At 52.6% G+C, this 25,322-nt stretch overlaps 1 protein-coding gene across 5 annotated transcripts; it reads left to right on the top strand.

The window, feature by feature from the left end:
• The first annotated feature begins 4,614 nt into the window (after positions 1-4,614).
• Positions 4,615-24,512, top strand: KMT5A (lysine methyltransferase 5A). 5 transcript variants are annotated; one of them, XM_012782182.3, is made up of 8 exons: positions 4,615-4,741; positions 9,796-9,917; positions 10,984-11,140; positions 14,940-15,159; positions 15,586-15,673; positions 20,512-20,571; positions 21,803-21,993; positions 22,555-24,512. In XM_012782182.3, the coding sequence occupies exons 1-8, from the start codon at positions 4,732-4,734 to the stop codon at positions 22,763-22,765; spliced, it is 1,059 nt and encodes a 352-aa protein (XP_012637636.2). In that variant the 5' UTR covers positions 4,615-4,731; the 3' UTR covers positions 22,766-24,512. The 5 variants fall into 5 exon arrangements, with proteins under 5 accessions (XP_012637636.2, XP_012637638.2, XP_075852599.1 ...); XM_020282893.2 differs by lacking the exon at positions 4,615-4,741 and adding an exon at positions 9,233-9,527; XM_012782184.3 differs by lacking the exon at positions 9,796-9,917 and having other exon boundaries at positions 4,628-4,741.
• Positions 24,513-25,322: the final 810 nt, after the last annotated feature.

Raw genomic sequence — 25,322 nt, 5'->3', positions numbered from 1 at the left:
ACCCTCTCCATGGCTCTGACATGGCAGCTCAGGGCACCCCAGAACATGAAAGCAGAAGCTGCCAGGCTTTCTTAAATCTTAGGCTTACAACTGACACAGTGACGTTTCTGCCATTAACAAGGCCAAGTTAGACTCAAGGAGAGGCAACACAAGAGTATGGCTAGTGGAAGGTGTTGTTCACTGGGGGCCACCAAAGTAACAGTGTATCATAAGGAATTTTGAGGAACCTGCGGGACTTCCAAGTGGAGATGTCTAGCAAGCAACTGGAATCTGCACCTTGGGGATCCAGGTGGGGATTAAAGTGAGACAGCATAAAACCGTTCCAGGAAAGAATTCAGAGAGAAGAGCCAGGAATACAACCTTGACATTCTGTATATAGGAGGTGAGCGCCCAATGAGCCTGAGAAATGCCAATCGGAGAGGTCAAAGTAGAATCAGGGAGAGATTATATCATGGATGCCAAGGGAGTAGAGTTTCAAGGAATGACAGTCAGCAATGCCTAAGGCAGCAGGGAGAACCAAACTGTGGCTGAAGTAGCTACTGGATTTTTGAAGGTGGCACATCATGGTAGATAGCCATTGTGTTTTTACTGCCCAGATTCTATCACTCTTTCTTCAGATAGCAGCATCTTAATTTTATTTTATTTCCTCAAAGTCCATGTGGTTTGGAGAGCACTACCTATCTCACATACACATCACTCCAGAATCAAGTGTGTAAGCCCAGGCTGGCCAATTAGAATTCTGGATCCACTTCTAGGCCACTGCGATTGATTTAGTGCCAGCCCAATGAGTCTTTAACCCAAGACTTTATATTGAAAATCTTAGGAAAAAATACTTCTTTGCCAGTGGCGTTCCTAAGATAGTGTTGGGAAGTGGGGCCAGGGGTTGCATGGAGCAGGAGGCCAAGCCGAGAGTGAGGCTAACCTGGGGAACAGGAGGGTGAACAGGTGGGTGGGGTGAGGAGACTGATGACCCCCATTAAGCCCCTGGACCTTGTGAAACCTGAAGCTACGCCCACGCCTGAACTTTTCTAAGAGTCAATAAACTCCCTTATTTCCTTGAACCAGGATTGAGTTGGGTTTCCCTCATTTGCAATCCAAAACAATTCTCAATAATACAGATACCAACTGAAATGCAATGTTGAAAGGTTCCAATATATATTAAAATTAAATTTGATCAAACACACGTGAGATGGACAGTTAATACATACACAAAGCTATAAAAGCAAAGGAAAAAATTAAATTGTAAAGATTTTTTTACTGACCTGATTAACTTTTTTGAGTGTGAACTGCTTAGAGACTCAAACTATCCCAACAAAGTAAGAAAAATTTTAATCCATATAGAGAGTATTTCTATAGGAAAGGAAAAGGTAGGAGGAGAATGAAAAGGAAAATAAAGGCAGAGACTTAGTAGCTCGGCCCACAGTCACACACGTAACCAGGGTTGAATTTCTTGTATTTAAAACTGTCAGGTATCCAAAAATCATCACTTGCTTCTTTCTATTTATATACTTTTAGAGATGGGGCCTCAATCTGTTGCCTAGGCTGGAGTACAGGGGCATTATCATAGCTCCCTATAGCAGAAAACTCCTGGGCTCCAGTGATCCTCCCACATTGGCCTTCCAAATTATTGGGATTACAGGTGTAAACCCTGGCCTGTCACTTGTTTCTTTTTTTCTTTTTATTGAGACAGAGTCTCACTTTGTTGCCCAGGCTAGAGTGAATGCCGTGGCGTCAGCCTAGCTCACAGCAACCTCAAACTCCTAGGCTCAAGCAATCCTCCGACCTCAGCCTCCCAAGTAGCTGGGACTACAGGCATGCGCCACCATGCCCAGCTAATTTTTTCTATATATATATTAGTTGGCCAATTAATTTCTATTTATAGTAGAGATGGGGGGGGTCTCACTCTTGCTCAGGCTGGTTTCGAACTTCTGACCTCAAGCAATGCGCCCACCTTGGCCTCCCAGAGTGCTAGGATTACAGGCATGAGCCACCACGCCCAGCCCACTTGTTTCTTAATATGGATGTCCAGAGCATTCTGATAACCTTAACCTACAAAGAGTATTTATAGTCATTATCTCTTTTGATCATCACCTTAACTCTACCTCCTCTAAAATATTTTTCTAGCATGTGCATGGACTAATTCTGGAGTTGAGAGATTGCAATTAGGGGTAGAAAGTTTGTGTTTGAAATTTTTACCCTATGTATGTATCAACTCAAAAAATATTTTAAAATATTTTTCTAGTGGAAGCCTCATTATTCAGTTTTGTAAATTTCCCTTAAAAGCACCACACTTAAAATATCTAAATTATTTTTTAAAAAATACTATTTCTAGGCTGGGCTTGGTGGCTCACACCTGTAATCCTAGCACTCTGGGAGGCTGAGGTGAGTGGATTGATTGAGGTCAGGAGTTCAAAACCAGCCTGAGCAAGAGCAAGACCCCATCTCTACTATAAATAGAAAGAAATTAAGTGGCCAACTAATATACATAGAAAAAATTAGCCGGGCATGGTGGCACTTGCCTGTAGTCCCAGCTACTCGGGAGGCTGAGGCAGAAGGATTGCTTGAGCCCAGGAGTTTGAGGTTGCTGTGAGCTAGGTTGACGTGCCTGTAGTCCCCAGCTACTCTGGAGGCTGAGGCAGTAGGATCGCTTGAGTTTGGGGTTGCTGTGAGCTAGGTTGATGCCACAGCACTCTAGCCCAGGCAACAGAGTGAGACTCTGTTTAAAAAAAAGAAAAAGGGGGCATGACCAGTTTGGCGCTGGTCCCTCCAGAGCCCTACAAAGCTGGGGCTCAGAACTCTGAAGAGGGGCCGTAGCGGCTGATACAAGATATATATGTATTTTTAGAAATATGGTCTCACTTTTTCACCCAGGCTAGAGTGCAGTGGCATGATCACAGCTCACTGCAGCCTGAGCTCCTGGCCTCCCGAGTGCTGGAATTACAGGTGTGAGCCACCGCACCTGGCCTTGCTGCGGTACTTCTGAGGGAGCACACTGATGCTGTTTCTAGGAGTATGGCAAGAACTTGGAGACTGAACCACATGCCACTGCCAGAAGCAAAATGCCATTACTGAGGGGACCATGCTAGGAAAAGCAAGCAAACAGGCATGCTCAAGTCCCTGCTCCTCTTCCTGCCTCCTGGTCTTCCTGTATTCCCCCCTATTAGCAGAACACTAACACACACTGGCTGACAAAGAAGAATTGTGGATTGCAGCCCTGATAACACAGAACAGGGTAAGGAAAGTGGATTTTGAGCTCAGAGACCAGCATGAGCTTCAAGGACCCATGAGATCTAGACCCTGCCAACCTTTCCAGCCCAATCCCATCCATTCTTCCCATCAGATATTCAGTTCCAACCACACTGGGTTTCTTTTAGTTTTTCAAGCACGCCACGCTCATTCCCACCTCTAGGCGTTTGCACTTGCTCTTCCCTCTACCTACAAGTACATTTTCCCTTGGATCTTCCTTAGTTAGGGTACAACTGAAAACCAACTCAGAGAAGATTTCTCTGATTTTATCAATCTAAAGAAGCAACCCTTTCCCTACTTACACTCTGTAATATTCCCCAGACAGCTGAAATATGTCAAAGGGCATACAGTTTGTGACAAATTGTCACTTTCTACTTTTCCCAGTACTTTCACATACTTTATTTTGCTTTCCTACCTTCTTAGTGCAGTAGTTGGGTCCTTGGGCAGTTGTGGGGTCTCCAAAACCTTCTTAGGTACCAAAGACAGAGAATAAATGAGTGATCTCTTCCTACATTCCCAGGAGGGGCCCCCAGGGAAGAGTAGTAACTGGACACCTTCCCTGAGTCCAAAATAAAGAATCTCCAGGACACCTGCTTCTCCGGGAACACACTGACCGATGCCCCTCCAGTGGGGAAAAGTGCCAGTTTCTTCCCCGGGGAGTCAAAGTAGCCATCTAGTGGATGAACAGTCAAAGACTGAACCGGACCCTGCAATTTAACTGCTGGGTGTGACCTTGGGCAGCAAGTAAGTTACCCGTTTCCTCTATTATCCCATCTGTAAAATGGGTGGGTGTGTTGGGTTAGGCTCTTTGAGGTTCTGGAAGGTTTACCCACTGACCCAGTTAGTTGGTAGGAGATGTGCCAGCGGGTTTTGAATACTGGAATAATGGACTCTGTCCATTAACCTGTCAAACCTACGAATCAATGGATCAAACTGCTGGAGGGGTCCAGGCGGCAGAGTTGCCAAACTGCTCTGACAGCCAGTCTTCCCAGGTCATAAGGGGAGGTTGAGGGGTCAAAGGTCGGGTTCCGGTCAAGCCCGAAAAAACCCGGAAGTCCCAGATCCGGTCTACTCTAAGACGGAGCCTCCAGCCGCGGGGCTAAAGCTCCGGAGGCGGAGCTTCAGCACTGAGAGGGGGAGGAGTTTGGCGCCTCCCAATGGCAGCTGGGGTGTCCCTTCACCGCAGCCAATCAACGGCGGGAGACGGTCAAATTTAAACCCCCTCCCACCTCCTCCGCCGGGACCTGTCCTGAAAGCGTTTGTAGAAAGTAAGGCCGCTGGCCCCGCCCCCGACGAGGAGGCGGAGAGAAGGGCGGGCTCTCCCTCCGACTCCGCCTATCACGACCGGCAGCCTGCAGAGAGGCGGGCAGCGGCGCCAATCAGGGAGAGCAGCTGGAGCTCGGTGGAGCAGTTGGCTACAGTTGTTGCAACTTTTTTCGAAAGCTCGGTTTCCCGGGAGATCCCAGGCGGTGGCTGAGCCGGGCCATGGCTAGAGGTATTTGCCCAGTGGCCAGCACCGGGGCGGCTGGCTCGGGGGTCGCTCTGGAGGGAGGCTGGGGTGGCGGGAGCGGCGGTGGGGACGCGCCCTCCTGCGGGCGGCTCGGGCGGAGCGCGGGGACCCGCGTGGGAGGGGGGAGAACGGAGGGGGGGTTGCGGCGGAACCTTCCCCGCCCGGCACCCCCCGCCGGCTTCCAAAGCCCCCAGAAGCCCCTCCCACTGCCGTGCCTCGGTTTCCCCTCTCCGAGGTGTGGGCATCCGCTGGCCTTCCTCTCCAGAAGCAGCGGATCCGGGTGTCAAAGCTCTTTGGAAACTAAAGCGCCGGGCGGCTCCAGGGGATGGTGGTTACCGATGCAAGTGCGGGGGAGAGGGCGGGGCTGCGCCCACCCGGGGCGCTCTCGCGTCGGGACTGGAGGTGACCCCCAGGCTAGGGCGCGGATCGTAACCTACATCCTGGGGAGCGCGTCGGAGCGCACGCCGCGGCGGGCACCTGCCTTCCCTCCCCACGCCCTGAGTCAGCTCTTCGCCGCCGGGGCGAGGCCCGGGCCCCGCGGGCGCGGTCCGGGGTGAAACGGGTCCCTGGCACCTCGCGGGGACGGCCCTTCGCCCCGAAGCTGGTCGGGACTTCCGCCCACGGGGGATGGCTTGAGTGGGCTTGGACCGCCGCGAGAGGCGACGTCCCTGCCTGAAGTCCTTCCTCGCATACTTAGTTTGCTGTCAGGACAGCGCATCTCCACGCCATGCGGCAAAGAGATCTCCAGCCGCTGGTCCTTTCCAGCCACTGTCTCCTTCGCGCTAAAGGGCCAGAAACTTGAGCGTGACAGTTGAGCAGAATTATTATTTTTAAAAAATAAGTTGAGGTGTGACATATTCCTCAAGATTCCAAGGAATCACGTGTTAGTAGGAATCTGCCTTAATGCAGTACGCTGCCTATAGCAATAATAATATGATTCATTCATTCAGCAAATATTTATTGGGCCCCTTTGTTTTCAGGCCCTGCACCTAGTTGCATCATATATTCTCCCAGGATTCCTGTAGGGTCTTTTGGGAAAAGACTTACCCAGGTCCTGATGAAGAAACGAGGCACAGTGAACTTCAGGTTAAAGAGCTTCATCACCAAATTCACAGAGAAAAAACTCAGACCAATATTTTTCTTTAGGAAAGTGTTAAGCATCTAAAGGTATATTTAATACTCTCTGACAAATCTTAATAAGACTATCCTTGGTTCATTTTTCCTGACACTGCAAAATCATTTAAACTGTTTCAGAAGCAGTGCCTTTAAAGAAAAAAAAGGTTGCTTTAATTAATCTATGGGGGGAAATTACAATTGGAATACTTAAAAATGGATAAATAATAATTACCATTGAGGGCCAAGCACTTTATTATCTCAGTTAATGTTTTTTTTTTTTTTGAGACAGTCTAACTCTGCTGCCCAGGCTGTAGTGCAGTGGCATCATTGCAGCTCACTGCAACCTCTAACTCCTGGGCTCAGGAAATCCTCCTGCCTCGGCCTCCCGAGTAGCTGGGACTATAGGCATGGGCCACTGCACCCTGCTAATTTTTCTATTTTTAGTAGAGATAGAGTCTTGCTCTTGCTCAGGCTGGTCTTGAACCCCTAAAGTCAAGGGATCCTCCCACCTTGGCCTCCCAGAGTGCTGGGATTACAGGTGTGAGCCCCCACACTCAGTCCCTCTCAGTTAATCTTTACAAATTGTTGTTCCCATTTTTCCGAGGTAGAAGCCTGAAGTCCACCGTCCCTGTCCAGACCCTAGCTATGGCGTGCCTTTCTTTGTTCCACCCTTCCTCCCTTACTTAGCCAAAGTGAAGATGAATGTTTTCCAGCTTCTACCATGGCAGGCTTACAAATCCCCTTTGTAATTATTGGTTAATGATTCTCACTGTCTTACTTGACCTCCAAATTAGTAGTTACTTGTTTCTTAGGCTTCATTACCCTGACAAACTATTAAATTGGATATTTAGAATTGTAAATACCAAATCATTTACAGCACTTCAAATGAATGGTCAGTCTTTTTCGCCTAGAAAATTACTCTTTGTTCCAAATTTGGAGTTCACTTTGAGAGCCCTGCTGGGTAACATGAACAGACTGTTCAGATACCAGGCAACTCACCTCTGGTTTTGAAGTTTTATAATTATGTAAACATTTACAATCCTGAGTATGTTAGTTTGAGGGGCCATCTCTACTGCCACCATTGAATGGCCTCCTATTTCCTTTCCCTCCTTTCACTTTTGCTGTCTCCAATTCATTATCCATTAGCAGCTAGAATGGTCCCAAGAGGACAGATTTTTATCATGTGACCCTCACTACTCCTCTCCACCCCCATTTGCTCTTAGGATCAAGTCCACAATCCTTACCATGGCCTACAGGGTCCTACTGACCACTCTTGCCTCACCATGCTCTGTCTCTCCATATGTTCACTGTTGTGTCCTTAGCACAGGGCCTGGAACAAAGCATGTATTCAATAAATGTTTGTTGAACAAATGAATTAGTATGTTAGTGTTTGAATTTGAGAGAAGCAATATACATTGTTTATGGTAAAGTACCCTGATACAGCAGCACTGGGTCGTCACTGCTTAGTCATATAACTCTTAGACAAATGATTCATCTCCCCTGAGCCTCAATTGCCACATCTGTGAAATAGGAATAATAGTATCCTTTCATAAGTTGATGGGAAGATTAAATCAAATAATGCAGTCTTACAGTCTTAGCACGTAGTAAACATTCAATAAGTGTTAGTGAATAGTATTGTTGCTGTTGAGTTATATTTCTGTGAAATCCTGGGCAACATTAAGAGCTTTTATACTACAGCTGCAGCATTGAGAGGAATGGGTGCTTAGCTTGCAATGTATCTCCTGCATTTGGGAGCTAAGATGCAGAAATACCTATGGCCATGCTGGAGGGTATTAAAATAGTATGTGAAATGGACAAGATGATCTGTGTGGCTGCTTCCTGCTCCAAAACCATGATTCTCATGGTAGTTTGGCAAAAAACTGCAAAACTTCTTGGCCTTGCAGATGTAGAAGACACTTTCAAATAGCTCAGCCTGGGTATCAGAGTGTCACTTTCAAATCCTCTTCCACCCTGTGAGTTGTCCCTTGGGTATTCAGGTGTCATAGTTTCTACAGAAGGCACAGGCAGAGTGAGTACCCTTCCCCACTGCTGTTAGTGGTTGGGGTGGGGACCCTGCCTTGAAAGATGCTAATGCATGAGCTAATTTAGGAGGAGGGATTGTCCTGAGCAGTCAATCCTGTCACTTAATCCTACTCAGTTTTATTCCTGTTAATGGGAGGTGAGGTGGAGAAGCAGCTATAAACAGCCATTTGTTTATCTGTGGATATTAGAAGGTGCCGTGGGTGGATTATGGAATTCAAGGTTCTTGGTTTTTACTTACGAGGATGCTGAGTCCCAGGCTGGGGAAGTGACTTAACCTTGGTCACAAAGCACCTCTGGGTAGATGTAGGGAGAGAAACCCAGTCCCTGACTCCCAGGCCACCACCCAGGCAGCAGGATCTGGATACCTTGTAGTCTTGTTTGCACCTATGACTTTGCATAAATACAGTGAGTCTTTGGCTATGGGCCCACCAGCCCTGATGGCTACAGCACAGTGGCCCAGGGCAGTGAACCATGCTGAGACAGCCTCCAGAGTGACTGAAACCCTACCTATAGGACATTTTCTCATGGAGGGGACAGGAGTACAGGATGACTTGCTAAACCATTCTGCAACACCATTTGCTCCTCCCAACCTCAATGGCCTCATCTGTAACCGGGAAGGGTAGTGGCTGGGAGTGCAGGCTCTGTGGCCAAGGTGGCCTGAGCTGAAAACCCATCTATTTCTGAGAACTTGGCCAAACTCCATGTATCTCAGAGCCTCGCTTTCCCCATCTGTAGAAGAGAGATAATAATGGTATCTACCCTAATAAGGTTGTTGTGAGGTTTGAATGAGATAGCATACGCAAGAGAAGCACCCAGCAAAACTTGTCATTGTAACCCACCGGCTCTGTCTCCCCAGGGTCTCCTGCCGGTTAAGACAGCCCGCCTGGGTTTGACACTTGCCCCATCACTTCCTAGATCTGTGGCCTTGTGCAAACCCCTCATGTCTTTTGAACCACAGAATCACCGTCTTAAACGGAGATGCCAGCGGGACCTGGCTCCCTTGCGCTTGCGGGCAGGGCTAAACGCCTATAAAGCGCTCCGGAGCACAGCTCCAGGCACACCCGAGGGCCCCGGCCTGCCGCATTCGCCGCTGCTGGTTTCGCTTGGCGCCGTCCCGGCTCCCAAAATATCCCAGGAGCCAGCGAGAGAAGGAGCCGGCCGGCCGAGAGCCTGGCCGTCATTATCATGTTTCCCACCCCTTCCTCCCCGAGTGGCTGAGGACGCGCGCGAGGGGGCGCGCCCGAGCCGGGATTCGCCGCCGCCGCGCAGCCCGCCCGCCCGCGGAGCCGCGCAGCCCGCCCCTGCCAGCCCCTCCCCGGGCCCGGAGCCGGACGGCGGGCGGGCGGGCCGCGGAGGACGCGCTGCCAGCGCCTCCCTCCCTGCGAGCCTCGCTCCGGGCGGCCCGGGGCTGCCGCGGCGCGCGGGAGCCGGGCCCTGCCTCGAGGCCATGGGGGAAGGGGGCGCCGTGGGGCGCCGCCGGCCCTTCCCCGGGGCGCCGCGGCGGCGCTGGTGGCGGCGGCAGCAGCAGCAGCAGCGGCAGCGGCAGCGGTGGTGGCCGGGCCGCGGCGCCGAGGGCGCGGGGCGCGTCGCCATGGGCCTGGCCGGGCTGCAGGTGGGTGTGTCGGGCCCGGCCGCGCGGGGGGCGGGCGGCGCGCGGGGCCCGGCCGGGCCGGGCGGCGGGAGGGCGACGCGGGCCCCGGCCCGACCCGGCCGGCCGGCCCCTGCCTCCCGGCGGCGCGGGCGGCCCACCACCGCCGGGCCCTCGAAACATGGCTGCGGCGGGAGGCGCCTCCGCGGCGCCCGGCCCGGGCGGCCCCGCTCCCCGCCCCGCCGCGCCCTGAGCGCCCCCTCCCCCGCTTCCCCCGGGTCCCCCTCTCCAGGCAGGAAGATGTCCAAGCCCCGCGCGGTGGAGGCGGCGGCGGCGGCGGCGGCGGTGGCAGCGACGGCCCCGGGCCCGGAGATGGTGGAGCGGAGGGGCCCGGGGAGGCCCCGCACCGACGGGGTAAGCAGGCACCCTCCCCGCACTCACGCGGCGCGCCGCCCGGCCGGGGCCGCGAGCACGTGGGCGCCCCCCGGCCCCGCCGCGCCGCCCAGGGGCGCCCGGCCGCCGGGCAGCTTCCTTTTCTGCCGCCTGGCTGGGAGTGGCGTGCACACTCGCCTCCGCCATGACTCTGGCGGCGTTTGACCTCGGAAAAGTTTGACGGTGCCTTTATGGCATTTGCACACCCCGAGACCCAGCTTGCCCGGAGGTGGCTGCCTTCCCAGGGTGCGCGGGGCCTGCCCGGGTCCCTTGGAGAGGTCACGGTCTCGCTGACTCGGTGTTTAATGGTTCAGCGAGGCTCTAGCATTGTTTCTGGGGAAGCCCTCCTGTCTGCTCGCTCAGAGGAGAGGCCCCACACCCAGAGACGCCAGCAGTGACCTGAGCCGCCCCACCGGCCTGCCCACTCCCTTACCGACGCCAAGGTGCGGTTTTGCAGCGGAGTGACCGCCCGCCCTAAACGCGCTGGCTGTAGCCTCTGCTTTCATTAGCTTCCTCCAGTCGCCCCGAGAGAAGTCTTCCTTCCCACCGCAGTGCGGGGAGGCTCCTGGGCCAGGCTCGGGCAGTGGGGAGGGCTCGGGCAGTTCTGACAAGCCCTCCCAGCTGCCCTCAGCACCCGGTGGTTAATCGGGTTCCCTGAGGCCTGTTTCTGAGCTAGAGTCACCAAGGCTCCTGCCAGGGGAGTTGACTCCTAAGCTTGGCCCGGCCCTTTAGGTCATTCTGACCTCCCCGCTGCTGGTAGGTTGTCTCCTTCCTATACAGACCTTTGTGTGCAGCTGGTTCTCCAGCTGGCCACATGTCCCCTTAGTGACCGAAATTAGAGACCCATGTGTTGGAGAAACACATTGACTTAGACCTGAGATTCTAAACCTGAGAGAACTGGGGCTGGCATTCTACAGTAGCTCAGTTTTTGAGAGATGATGATGTGTGATTTTTGTCTTTTGTATTCTCGTGTCCCCCTGTCCCCTTAAATGCTATAGGATCTTCTTCTTCTTCAAGCCTCTTTCAGAATATGCATTTGTCTTTTTAGGAGAACGTATTTACCGGGCAGTCAAAGATCTATTCCTACATGAGCCCGAACAAATGCTCTGGAATGCGTTCCCCCCTTCAGGAAGAGAACTCAGTTGCACTTCACGATGTCAAATGCCAGGGGAAACCGTTCGCCGGAATCTACAGGAAACGGGAAGGTAAGCCTCCACAGTGGCCTTGTTTTAATCACAGCTGGTGGCTGCAGAAACCTCTTCTCCGTAGGAATGCATATATAGTATATATTTATCCAGCCTCTTCAATTCCATGTTCGAGAGGTTTGAGCTGTATTCTGTCTTGCTGCTAAAGAGGGGCCTGTTCCAGGGTGTGTGCCCTGTTGGTCTGACAGGTTCTTCCTGCTTTCATAAGAGTTAGCATGTCCTTCAAGCTTGATTTTCTAGCCAAGTTGCAAAAAAATACACCTGACGTGTAATTAGCGAGGCTCACAAGTGCTAAAAGTGCAGAAATAATGAGTCCAGGTTGTACAGACCAGGCGATTGCAGGGAACTGACTTCCTTCCCTTTTGTGAGCTGGCCTTGACCCCATTTCTAAAGTTTCTTTCCACTCAAGCGTTCAGTGCTGTTCTCTGAAGCAGCATACTCTGCAATGAGATTTAGAGTTAAAATATTGGACAAGAAAATACACAGTTTGTGAAAACTTTGCCTGGACCTGCAAAACAAACTGAAACCTCTTAGCAATCTTGCTCTAATCCAAATATTCCCTTTCAAAGCTGCAGTGGGGTGTGTGAGCCTTCCCCAGTTCACCATGCTCCCTTCTAATTAAAACTTGTCGGAAAGACGCAGAGCCTCTGGCTGCTCCATATAAGGAAGCCTTGTGTTCGCTAACAGAAAGTGTCATAAGTGATGATTTGGCCCGACCTCTGGGGCCAGATCTGAGAATCAGGGCTAGGGAAGCCCTGAACTGGGGGCAGGAGCCCTCCTTTGGCTTGATTTCCCTTGGTGCACAGAGTGATGTTATTTCATTTGGTCCTCACATGACTTGGGTTCCAGTCCTAACTTTGCCACCAGAAAGGAGGCTTGAGCAGCTTGGTACCCTTTTCTGAGCCTCAGGTCTCTCATCTGTAAACTGGGAGAACAAGGAGTCTGACCTCACACACAGGGCAATTCTGAAGGGTATGAATGCCAAAGGGCTGTGTGACGTGCTCCACGTGTTGGCCCTTCCCCTGCTGGACCGTGAGGCGCACATCGTCAATTGTCCCTGCAGGTGCAGCACTTAGGTTAGCACTGCCACATAGGGGTGGGGAAAGGGTTCTCTCTAGAAATGGTAGTTGGCCAGTCTTACATCCTTTGGGAATGGGGCAGAATGTGCATTGTCCTAAATGGTGATATGGCACAAAAGTAGCTCATTCGGCTCATGGTGTTGCTGTGATTAGAATTGGGTCAGATGGACTTCGGAGACCCCACAGGCTCTTGTCCATGACTCTGACTGATAGGACAGTTCACCAGCACCACACACTCCCAGGAGTATGCATGACATCCTGGCCTTAAGTTCCTCTGGCTCCACCCAAGAAGGTGTATAAAGGAGTAAAAATGATCTGAATAGGTTTGATGTATTTAGTTAATTTTCTCTTTGGTTTGTTGAGATACAATTCACATACAAAGTTCATCGTTTAAAAGTTTATGATTCAGTGGTTTTTTAGTATGTTTGCAGAGTTATGCATCCATTATCACTGTCTGACACCAGAACATTTTTGTCACCCCAAAAAGAAACCCTGTGCCCATTAGGATTCACCATCCATCCTCCAGCTCAAGGCAACCATTAAACTACTTTCTGTCTCTATGAGTTTGCCTATTCTTATTTTGTATGAATGTAATCACACAGTATGCAGTCTTTTGTTTCTGGCTTCTTTCACTTTGCATCATGTTTTCAAGGTTCATCCTTGAAGTATGTATCTGCACTTCATTCCTTTTTATGGCTGAGTAATATCCTATTGTATAGACAGACCACATTTTGTTTACCCATTCATCCCTTGATGGACATTTGGGTTGTTTCTACTTTTTGACTATTAGGAATAAGCTGCTACATTCCTGTGCAGATTTTTGTGTGGACATATGTTTCTAATTCTCTTGAGTGAAATTGGTGGGGTCATATGGTAACTCTGTTTAACTTTTTTTTTTTTTGAGGCAGAGTCTCACTCTGTTGCCTGGGCTAGAGTGAGTGGTGTAGCGTCAGCACTCAAACTCAGCAACCTCAAACTCCTGGGGGTCAAGCGATCCTTCTGCCTCAGCCTCCCTAGTAGCTGGGACTACAGGCATGCGCCACCAGGCCCGGCTAATTTTTTCTATATATTTTTAGTTGTCCAACTAATTTCTTCTATTTTTAGTAGAGACGGGGTCTCGCTCTTGCTCAGGCTGGTCTTGAACTCCTGAGTTCAAACAATCCACCCACCTCGGCCTCTCAGAATGCTAGGATTACAGGCGTGAGCCACCGTGTCTGGCCTCTATGTTTAACTTTTTGAGTAACTGCCAGACTTCCAAAGTGGCTGCACCATTTTACATCTGCCAGCAGTGAGTGTATTATAGGGCATTACTTACCTTTTTCTTCTTTCTTTTTTTTCTGTTGAGACAGTGTTTCACTTTGTTGCCTGGGCTAGAGTACAGTGGTGTCATCATAGCGCAAAGCAACCTCAAACCCCAGGGCTTACGCCATCCTCCTGCCTCAGCCTCCTGAGCAGCTGGGTCTACAGGCACATGCCACCATGCCTGGCTAATTTTTTTATTTTTGTAGAGACAGGGTCTTGTTGTGTTTCCCAGGCTGGTCTCCGAACTCCTTGCCTCAAACAATCCTTCTGTCTCAGCCTCCCAAATTGCTGGGATTATAGGCATGAGCCACTGTGCCCAGCCTTATTATTTTTAAAAAGTAGATCATTTATAAAGAAACCAGCAAATCGTTTACCAGCACTGGGACTCCACAAGTGTTTTCAGTAACAGATCGTTTACAGTGTGCTTCAAAACACACGGACCAGTCTGCCCAGGCGCCATGCCGGGAACCACTGTGAACCTGGGGCTTCAACCCCACTGGAAGGGGAGACTTTTTGTAAGAGTCTGAAATGAAGCAAGCCAGGCAGCTCTTCCGGGAGAGTTTCTGCTTTGTCTCCTTAGTCCCGTCCCCAGTGCTGGCTCATTCTTTAAGCATTGAGCTTTTGATCTCGAGTCTGCAGCCTAATTCCAGAAAGCTGTATATGGAGCGCTCTTATCAGCGTTGCTGGCTGTGGTGCTTCTGCCTGCAGGCTCTCCAGCATCAGGATGCAGAAGCCCAAAACCTCTGTCTAGTATCTCTGGCAAAAAGTAGAGCTAGAGGCACGTGCAGTGGCTCACAGCTGTAATCCCAGCACTTTGGAAGGCCAAGGTGGAAGGATGGCTTCAGGCCATGAGTTCAAGATTAGCTGGGCAACAAAGGGAGACCCCATCTCTACAAAAAAAAATGAAAAACTGAGCCCAGTGTGGTGGTACCAGCTCAGCCATTCAGGAGCCTGAGGTGGGAGGATCTCTTGAGGTCAGGAGTTTGAGGCTGCAGTGAGCTAAGATGGCACCACTGCACTCCAGCCTGGGTGACAGAGCAAAACCCTGTCTCTGAAAAAGAAAGTGGAAAAAATTGGGGTGGGGTTGTACATGCCTGTAGTCTCAGCTACTTGGGACGCAGAGACAAGAGGATCATTTGGGCCCACGAATTGGAGGCTGCAGTGAGCTATGATTAGGCCACTGTACTGCAGCCTGGATGACAGACCAAGACCCTGTCTCTAAAATAATAAGTGGAGCTGGAGCCACTCACTCCTGTGGTAGCCGCTAGTGGACACAGGGCTCAGTAGGTGGAGGACCCTCCTGCCTGGCACACCCAGGGCCCTCTCTTCTCAAAGCCTGTCTTAGAACACAGCTTAAGGTCTAGATTGGGGAGACAGTATAGAATAACCCCTGGTCTTTTCCCTCTCTCTGCCTGCAGAGAAAAGAAATTCTGGGAATACAATACGGAATACCACGAAGTCCGAGGAACAGAAGATCAAAGACGCCAGGAGAGGTCCCCTGGCACCTTTTCCAAACCAAAAATCCGAAGCAGCAGAACCTCCAAAAACTCCAACCTCGTCTTGTGATCCTACCAATGCAGCCGTCGCCAAGCAAGCCCTGAAAAAGCCCATCAAGGGCAAACAAGTCCCTCGGAAAAAGTGAGTGTCCCCGGGAGTCCCCCTCCCAATCCAGAGCAGTTTGGGTTTTCTGACCTTAGGGAAGCGTGCTCAGGTGTCCCTCTCGGGCTAAGTGGTCACCTCTCAGCCTCTCTCTGTCAAAGCCTCAGACTCCCAGAGACTCTGTCAGTGATGCTATTAGTTGTCAGCAACTCAGTCTGGCTCGGGTCCAGAATGCAAGAGCCTCCCCTCCCTGCCCCCCCCCCCCCAGACGAGAGTAAGCATCCTGGCTTCAAAACACTCCGAGGCCCTCATGGGCTGGTGAGTTGGGTAACCACCAGGCTCCAGTGGACAGAGGTGTTTAAGTGGCACCGTTTTGCAAGAACTGCCTCCTAAGCAGTTGTGAGCCTCCCAGCTGGGAGCGTAGTTTCAGTCCTAATGTTTATTTTCTCTTCCCTTCTCACCCAGAGCTCAAGGAAAAACGCAACAGAATCGCAAACTCACGGATTTCTACCCTGTCCGAAGGAGCTCCAGGAAGAGCAAAGCTGAGCTGCAGGTAGAGTCACCTGGTTTTGATTCGGCTCTTGGAGGGGCAGGGGTGCCCCAGGGGGCAGTGCTAGACCTGCGCGTCCGCAGCCTCGCTTGTGTCATCTCTGGGCAAGTCTCTGGCTTCTCTGGCCTTGGTTTCCTCCTTAGTCTATCGGGGGTCATCACAGTTTGCTCTGCCTTGTATTTTTGTCTTTTTTCCCCCTAAGACAGAGTCTTACTCTGTTACCCCCGGTAGAGTGCAATGGCATCATCACAGCTCACTATAGCCTCAAACTCCAGGCCTCAAGCCATCCTCCTACCTCAGCCTCCCAGGTGGCTGGGACTAAAGGCATGTGCTACCATGCCCAGCTAGTTTTTTCCTTTTTTGGTAGAGATGGGGTCTCGCTCTTGCTCAGGCTGGTCTCCAACTCCTGAGCTCAAGTGATCCTCCTGCCTCGGCCTCCCAGAGTGCTGGGGTTACAGGCGTGAGCCACCGCGCCTGGCCTGTTCTGCTTTTTTGATGGGATCACTGTGAGGTTTGGTGATGACACTTCTGTGAGGGAGCCCTGGACCTTGTAGTATGTGGCATGGGAAGCCAGGCACTACTGTGACGGTGGCTTTTCCAGTCCTTGTTGGCAGGGCCACTGGAGCCTGGGACCGTGGGGAAGGCTACCCATTCTTGCAGAGGCTTGTCTTGTCTGTTGTCTGGAAGTTTCCATGTTGTGGCTCAGGGTGGTCAGGAGCAGTGGCTTGGAGCCGCTTACTGGTTATGTGACCTTAGGCCAGTCACTTACCTTCTCTGCCCTGGCTCTCCTGTCTGTAAAATGGCATGGTGACGTAGTACCTGGTGGGCTTGTTGGGTGGAGTACTAAATGTGTTCACACATACAGAACGCTTAGAACAATGCCTGGCACACAGCAAGCGCCAGTTAACCGTTACTGTCGTCACCATTGTTTCCCTGTGCTGTTGTCTCCCTGTGCTGTTGCTGCCCTCTGCCCCCTCCCCCCGGCTGTCATCGCTAGGAACATGCGGAACGGAGGGAACACTGGTGGGAAAGGCAGCTGGCAGCGCAGGCCTCCGCCGCCGTGTTTGCAAAGGGCTGAGCTATGCAGCGGTCCGTCAATATTTGGTGCAATGAGGTGTGGCTGTTGCCTTTCTGTTAAGGAGGAAACCCAGGGCGAGGCCAGGTCCCTCCCACTCAGGGACACTGGGGCAGCCCCTCCACTCTCCCACACCCCAACGGCGACCGCCTGGCTTGGGAGCCGTGCTCGAGATTGCTCCTGCCCACAGAGCTGGGGGCCCCGGCTCGGGCAGTTTTAGGGTTTCAATCCTCAGTAAATTCCTTCAGCATTTTAAATGTTAAACATCCAGATACACAGTGGTCCAGTGTTCATTGTTTCTCCTTCTTTTAATCGATGAAACTTCATTTTAAAAAAAGAAACCAAAAAAGGGGTCCGTTTTCTCCCCCCAGAGAACAGCTTTTGGCTTCATATCCTGAAAAAGGCAGTGTCTTTCCGCCAAGAGGGAGCGAGCTGTTATAAAACGCTCGCCGGCAGCGGCAGGCTGTGCTGGGTCACTCTTCCAGACGGCACTGCAGAGGGCGGGGCGGTGCCAGGCCGCAGAACCCGGGCCGCCTCCCAGCCGGCTCGGAGCCGCAGCGCCCACACAGCAGCCTCTGCCGAGGTTCGCCCGGGGCCGCGTGGGATCCGGGTGGGGGCAGCTGCCTGCCTCGCTGGTGAGAAGCCGGGCTCGCTGCGGGAGGAGTGGCGGCTGCAGCGGGCCAGGACTCAGTCTGCTCAGTCTGGCAGCAGAGGAGCGGAGGGCAGGGCTCGGGTCCCTGGAGCATGGTCTGCAGGCACAATAAAACTCGCTCTGTTCCCGGACGGAGAGCCACTTGTGAGCGAGAGCTGTGTCCCCCACTGTTTGTGTTGGCCCTGCTGAGCGAACACCATGGCAGTCGGGCTGTGTTGGCTGGCTTTGATGGCTGTAACTGGCTGGGACACAGGGCCTGTGGCTGGCCAGGACAGTATTTTTTTTTTTTCTTTTTTGCCTCCTCCCCCCACTCAGTGTGTTCTCTTGACTGCAGAGAGCAGGGCAGGGCAGGGCAGCCGGGCCACAGGTCAGTCCGGACCTGACTGCCCTTCTGGGCCGGGTGGTCAGGAGTGAAGCTGAAACTTGTAGCTTCTCAGAGACCTCGCTGAGTCTGAAGACAGTGGGCGGAGCGGGGTCTAGGTGCAGGGTCCAGGTCCAAGGCGACAGGGTGGCATCTGGGCTGCAGAGATTGGGCACAGGGTGAGCCTTGGAGAGCTTTGCTGAACCCCTTGGCACTTCCCTGCGGGGGCCCCTTCGCTGGCTGGTGTGGCTCCGGGTCGGGTGGCGGCCAGCACTGGGCCGGGAACCGTGCCTGTTGGCAATGCCCCGGTGTCTTCAACCCCAGCTCAGCCCCAGGCCCGACACGCACAGCGACCTGCTGATTCCATGTGGGGAAGGTCCCCTCCTTCCTATGCACAGGCCCCCCTCACCCGCCTGGTTCCGACCTTGCGTCCCTGCCAGTCCATCTGCCTCTAGGCCCGGCTGTGGGCTGCTGCCAGTTTCCCTTTAGCAAGCCCAGAGCTGGCGGTCGGCGTGCCCCGAGTTCTGGCCTTCGGGAGCCCCTGCCTCCCTGGCCGTGCCTCTGGGCGTCCAGCCTGGCCCCAGCTCATTTCTTCCGTGCTGCGGTCGGTCCCAGCAGGAAAATCCCCAGTTGGCGCCCTGGTTTTCCCAGCACCGCTCCCGTTTACAGAGGCCACCACGTTCCCCAGGACTCTGCACACTTGCAGCGAATTGATCGCGCAGCAAGGCAGTGGCGTGTGTGTGCTGGTGCTTGGAGGGCTTACTTCCTGCCACTGCTCTAGGCCAGGAGGTCCCACAGTAAGCTAGGTCAGGCCCCTGCAGGGACTCTGTGTGCTCACGGAGCTTCTATTCAAGTGCAGAGTGATTAATAAAGATAACTAAAAGAACAAGATAATTTTGGACAGGACTTCGTCATTAGTCTTATGAAACAGAGTGGTCTGGTAGGATGGCTAGGCTAAGGCTCCTTTAGCCATGGTAGTCAGGGAAGTTTCTCTGAGGAAGTGAGGGTCAAGCCAGGCAAATAGATCGGGGACAGGGCACTCCAGGCAGGGGGACCAGCAAGTGCAAATGCCCTGAGGCAGGAAGAAGTTTGGCCTTGTGAACCAGCCAGCAGTCATGGCTGAGGGTGTGCGTGTGGGCCAGGGTGGTAGATGAGGCTGAGGACGGCAGGGTCTGTGGCCTACAGAACCGCTAAACCGTCAGGAAAGGTTTGAATTTTATCTCAGTGGCAGTGAGAAGCTGCAGGAAGCCTTTTGTTTGAATAACTTTTCATTCTGGAATAATTTAAACTTATAGAAAAGTTGCAAAGGTAGTACAGGGAGTTCCCATAGCACCCTTCACCCGCCTTCTTCCACTGTTAACTGTTAATTTGCCGGGGTAAATTTGTCACCACTGAGGAACCAACATTGGTGCATTGCTATTAAGTAAACCCACTGGGAGGCCTTGAGCAGGGAAATGTCACGATCTCCTTCACGTCTGTGGATGTTGGAGTGTGCGGGGTCGGCGTGGAAGCCAGGAGAGCGGCCAGCTGGCCGCGGCTCTGCCGGAGGGCAGCAGCAGGCACAGAGAGGAGGTGGCTGGATCGGGGATTGTCCTTGAGGTCACTGTTCACCAGTGTCCGAAGTACCATGGGGCCTGGCACACTGCAGATGTGGACTGAGTAGCTGGAGAAGCTGTGAGCTGGTTTTGGCCTCCGCGTGGGGAGGATCCGAGCCGGGCGGCTGGGGCCGTCCCCCCACACACGTCACCCGGTCCCGTGGCGCTCCATGCTGGTGAGCCACGCTGGTCTGGGGCTTCTGGTATGTCTTTGTATAGTCCCCTCTGCTCCCTGGTGTCCTGTGCGCCCACGGGGGGGGGGGGGGACCTGGGTTAGGGACAGAGGTAGGAGCAGGAAGGGGGGCCCTGTGGAAGAGGTGACACAGGGCTGTGCTGACCCTCCAGGTGGGGGGCCCTCTTCTCCTCCCTGGCGGTGGCTTCTGGAAAGATGGAGCTCAGAGATCCTAAACAGACGTCTGGCGGGGCCCTCAGAGAGGAGGGACGTGGCACACATGTCCCGTTCCAAGGGCGTAGCCTCTAATCTGTCATAGCTGATTTTATGTGAAGTCAGAGTCCTGCTTTTTGGATGTCAGTGATTGTACATTTTTTTCTTTTGAGACAGTCTCACTTTGGCCTTGCTCTGTCACCCAGGCTGGAGTGCAGTGGCCCAATTCATAGCTCGCTGCAGCCTTGAACTCCTGGGCTCAAGCAATCCTTTTGCTTCAGGTTCCTGAGGAGCTGGGACTATAGGCATGCACCACCACGCCTGGCTAATTTTTTAGCTTTTTGTAGAGACAGAGTCTCACTGTATTGCCTGGGCTGGTCTTGAACTCTTGGCCTCAAGTGATCCTCCCACCTCGGCCTTCCAAAGTGGGATTTGGGGGATTACAGGTGTGAGGCACTGCACCTGGCCAATTTGGACATTTTTTAAAACGCTGTGTGGGCCAAACAGAACATACCTACAAGCCCCATTCTGCCTTTGGGCCACTGCTGTGTCCCTTCCAGTCCAGTTGAACCTCAGGTGACAGATCATCCACAACATAGGGGTGATAAGAAAAGGAGAAAGGTGCCTGGGAGCCTTGGCACCCCTGGGGACTGATGTCGACTGTGACGCTGTGGGCGTGGCCTAGGCGGCCAGGGCTGAGGCCATGGAAAGAGCCAGAACCGCCTGGGGAGAAGGCTGATCCTGCTCTTCTTTTTTCTTGCTTCTCCACCCAGTCGGAAGAAAGGAAAAGAATAGATGAATTGATCGAGAGTGGGAAGGAAGAAGGCATGAAGGTAAGGGTGGCACTACCTGCATCGGGCTGGGCTGCAGCGCTCACCTCCCTGGTCCCACAGCCGCGTGGCCGCCACGTGGCTTTAGCCCTCCGGTGGCTACTGTGACCAGTCGGACTCCCGTAGGCTGTCAGAGGGCCAGTTACTAAAACTCGTTAGGGAAGTGTCTTTTGAAGAAACATAAATGGGCCTTGTATGGAAAGTATTATCCTGGGGAAACTCTTTTTGTTTTAGGAATTGTGCAGAAATACCCCTAACACACAACATTTACCATTTTAACCATTATAAAGTATACAAACCCGTGGCGTTTCGTGCACTAATGCTGTGCAGCCATCATCCCTGTCTAATTCTAGAACGTTTTCATCCTCCCAGACAGAAACCCTGTGCCCAACACCAGTGGTTCTGCCCACCCCCTGCAGCCCCGGCAAGCACTGTCTGCTTTCTGTCTCTGGGTTTGCCTCAGCCGGACAGGGGACATAAATGGAATTGCAGCATGCAGCCGGCTCTGTCTGGCTTCCCTCGGCTCTGCTTTCCTGGGAAAGGCGATGCCCAAGAAAGTTGCTTTTCTCCTAGTGTATTTCAGACTCATTTGGTTTGGCCACAGTAGTGGCCAGATGAGTCTGTCCTAGGGCCCAAAAGTGAGAAAGCTGCCGGTTCTGACCCTCAGGAGAACCCAAACTTAAGTCCTGGGCCCCTCGATCAGCCCCCTCCAACTCCACGTGTAATAGAACGAGGCGAAACACAAGGGGGTAAATTATGGAATGAAGGAAAGACCCAGAGTACTGGGTCCTGTTGTTTGCCAAGAGAGGCGTAGAGCATGGTGCCTACGCAGAGAGCCCAGCTGTGTGGATTTCGGTCCCTGCTACACCACTGCCCGCCTGTGTAGCCTTCAACATAGGGCTCTGCCTGTCTAAGCCTCAGTTTCCTCCTCTGCAAAATGGGGCAACACCCACCTAGCAGATCTCTCCTGAGGATCTGATGTGACTGATTTGCAGATGGACCCAGGAACCAAACCTGTGTGGTGGCAGAAGTGTCCTAAAGCTAGACCGTGCTGATAGTTGCACAACTGTATACGTTTAATAAAACCCATCCAACCGTACACGTACAATGAGTGAATCCTGGCACGCCTTGACAAAGCCGCTCCGGAGTGGCGTAGGCCCGAGCTCGCAGGGAGCTGCCTGCTCGCCAGCACCCGTTGCCACCCTGAACCAGCACTCTGCTCACCTCCCGACAGATTGACCTCATCGACGGCAAGGGCAGGGGCGTGATAGCCACCAAGCAGTTCTCCCGGGGCGACTTCGTGGTGGAATACCACGGGGACCTCATCGAGATCACCGACGCCAAGAAGCGGGAGGCTCTGTACGCACAAGACCCGTCCACGGGCTGCTACATGTACTATTTCCAGTATCTGAGCAAAACCTACTGGTAAGTGCGCCGTCGCTTTGCGTGGCTGTTCCGTCCTCTGGGCAGAGCCAGGGGCCGCAGAGAGCGCCCAAGCCTCGGTGTCCGTCCTGCTGCTTGTTTTTTCTCACTGCCTCTTTCAAAGCCGGGTTGCAGCTCCTTCCTCCCCACCCCCACACTCTTCCCATTTTTAATATTTGGAATGGGAGCCATTCTGGATGTCATGTCCGCCATCGAGGGGCAGACGTGGACTAGTCCCACGAAAACCTGTTGAGCAGCTCGCTGGCCTCCCCCTCTTCGGGGCGCTTGGCCAGAGCAGCTCTGGAAATGGCTAATTGCTCCTTCCTGGCGGTGGCCGGTGGACTTGATTTTTATCCATTTATTTATTTTGCAAAACTCTGCAGTTGCTTCCTGTGTCTCCATAAAGAGCCCTTTGGGTTCCCCCACCTCCACCCCAGGCCCCCGCCCGGAGCCTCTCCGGGCTCCCGAAAATAGCTTTTGAATCGAATCTCTTTCCTACCAGTGTTGAGAGCAAGCGCGCTCTGCCTGGGTTAACAGGCTTCTCTCTCGCCCCCCCCCCCCCAGCGTGGATGCAACCAGAGAGACGAACCGCCTGGGAAGGCTGATCAACCACAGCAAGTGCGGGAACTGCCAGACCAAGCTGCACGACATCGACGGCGTACCTCACCTCATCCTCATCGCCTCCCGGGACATCGAGGCCGGGGAGGAGCTCTTGTATGACTATGGGGACCGCAGCAAGGCCTCCATCGAAGCCTACCCGTGGCTGAAGCATTAGCCGGCCGTCGCCCTCCCTGCCCACCCTCCCTTCTTCAAAGGACAAAGTGCCCTCAAAGGGAATTGATTTTTTTTTTTTTTACACACTTAATCTTAGCGGATGACTTCAGATGTTTTTAAAAAAATATATTAAGATGCCTTTTCACTGTAGTATTTAAATATCTGTTACAGGTTTCCTAGGTGGACTTGAACAGATGGCCTTATATTACCAAAACTTTTATATTCTAGTTGTTTTTGTACCTTTTTTGCATACAAGCCGAACGTCCGTGCTTCCCGTGCGTGCAGTCCAAGACGCGGCACAGGTTTTAGAGGAAAGAGTCATGTTCGAAGCGGGAGGCCGGGCGAGCCTCCTGCCTCCGGAGGAAGAGCCAGGACTTTGTCCCCGCACTCCCGAGGACGCGCAGCGACCGGGTCGGCGTGCGAGGAAGACGCTGCCTCCCAGCGGCCTGGACGGGATGTTCCCAAGCTCTTGTTCTCCTGACGTCTCGACAGGCGCGCATCGAAGTGTATGAATATTTTTTAAAGAGGTTTCACAGTAAGCTAGTCTTCCCCTCTGCTTTCTCGAAAGCTTACTGACCCTGCGGCCCGGGCGCGCGGGCCGGGCGTAGATTTCTCTTCCACGGGCTGCCGCTTTTCTGGGCACCTCGACGCATCAGGGCGGGTCGTGAAACCAGACGCGGGCAGGGAAAAGCGTTGCTTACCGACCCTGCCAGGCCAGGGTTTCCTAAAACTGGGTTAATTCTTTATAGAAATGTGAACACTGAATTTATTTTAAAAAAAATAATAATAATAAAAAATCAAAAAAGGAAACCAAAAAAAGAAAAATCAAAAAAAAGAAAAAAGAAAAAAAAAAAAACCACAGAAAACAACTTACATGTATATAGGTCTTGAAGTGAGTGAAGTGGCTGCATTATTATTTTTGGGTTTTTTTTTTTTTTTTTTTTTTTGGTTTTTGTAGAAGAGATTTGAGATGGTACTCTATTCTAATCAAAAATAAAGTTTTTGTAGTGGGACCAGAAATTACTTACCTGACACCCCCACCCCCACCCCATCCCTACGACACCCCCCGATTCTGCTGGGTTGAAAGTTCCAGAGCTGCTGTCAAGGCCTTCTGTCCGGTCAGACCACCCGGTGTCCTTCCTGTGAAGACGCAGCCGAGAACTGGAGCATGAGCCTGCAGGCCCAGGACCCCCGCCCCGGCCACCGCTGCCCGCCTCGGAGAAAGGCGCCGGGCGTGCAGGGGTGGTGGGCAGGGCCCAGCAGCCCCCAGGGATCAAGGATAGGGCTGAAGTTTTCACCCCGACTGTGACGGCAGGAGGAGTGAGGGGCTTCCTGCTCCCTCCCTAGGCAGGACCGACTCTCACGCGCTGTCCCTTCAGTCCAGGGTGCCGGGGCCTAGGAGCTCAGGGGGCTGGGGTCTCCGGCTCACTCTGGTCCCAGGTAAATGTGAATGGAGACAGGTGTGAGAGCCTGCCCTCGTCCTCGATTCGCCCCCCAACCCAGGCCTCACGACGGTGCTACCTAGGAAAGTCTTCCCCCGCCCCACGCCAGCCTGGTCAGCGGTCAGCTCATTAATTGGAGGAGGATCCAACGGGAGTGTGTAGATGTGAGATAAAATGTCTTGATTGTACCTGTTTGTGGTTTAGCTTTGTATTTAAACAAACAAACAAAAAAAGGAAATAAACTTGAAAATTATTTGTCATCATAAAAATGAAACAAGAAAAATTAAAATATTTATTGCCAGGCAAGGCCACCTGTGTGTGTCTGTTTGTGCAAGGCAGAGGGAGAAGAAAGTAAAGTTTGACTTCCTGTTTTATGGAAGGGTCACATGTCCCATGAGTCTAAACTTTGATGAATGTCTTCCAAAGGAGGCAGAAAATCTTGGTAGGATCTTCACTCTGTTGCCTGGTACTGCCGAGTTCCTCGGTTTCCTCGTCCGTGTGATGTGGGGGTTGTAGGTGCTCGTGAAGGTTAAAAGCTAATGCACATTGAGCCTTAGAACAGTGCCTGGCACGGAGCAGGCATCATGAATCTCAGCTGCTGTAATTGTCGTTATCGTCATTCCTAGTTTATGAGACTTGATTCTCACGTCTTAATGCTGGGAACTGCCCACTTACCAGTCCAGATCTCTGTCGCCACCGCGCTTGGCCAGTGGAGGCAAATTGGGACCCTGGTAGAGCCCTTGGTTTAGAGGCAAGAGATCCGCTTCCGGCATCAGCTCTAAGCATTTGTCAGCCACGTGACCCTTGGGCACATCACTTCCCTCTCTGAAACGTGCCCATCAAATAGGAATAGCCTGTGCCACTTGCCACGCAGAGGTGTCGGTCTTCAGGTATATCCTTGCGTTGGAGGGGACTGTGTGGCCTAGTGGCCACGTGCTCAGGCCCTGGAGCAGAACCTCTGGCTCCGGTCACGTGGCAGCATAACCTTGGGCAGGTACCCGGCCTTCCTGTGCGTCACTTTCCTCTGTAACATGGAGACAAGACCGTCCTTAATAGGGGGTGATTGTGAGGACTTAATGAGTTAGTATCAAAAGCACTTGTACTAGTGCCTTGCAC

The sequence above is a fragment of the Microcebus murinus genome, chromosome 22 (genome assembly GCF_040939455.1).
Source record: "Microcebus murinus isolate Inina chromosome 22, M.murinus_Inina_mat1.0, whole genome shotgun sequence".
In the NCBI taxonomy this organism is placed as follows: Eukaryota; Metazoa; Chordata; class Mammalia; order Primates; family Cheirogaleidae; genus Microcebus; species Microcebus murinus.
This window is presented reverse-complemented; position numbering and strand designations above follow the sequence as displayed.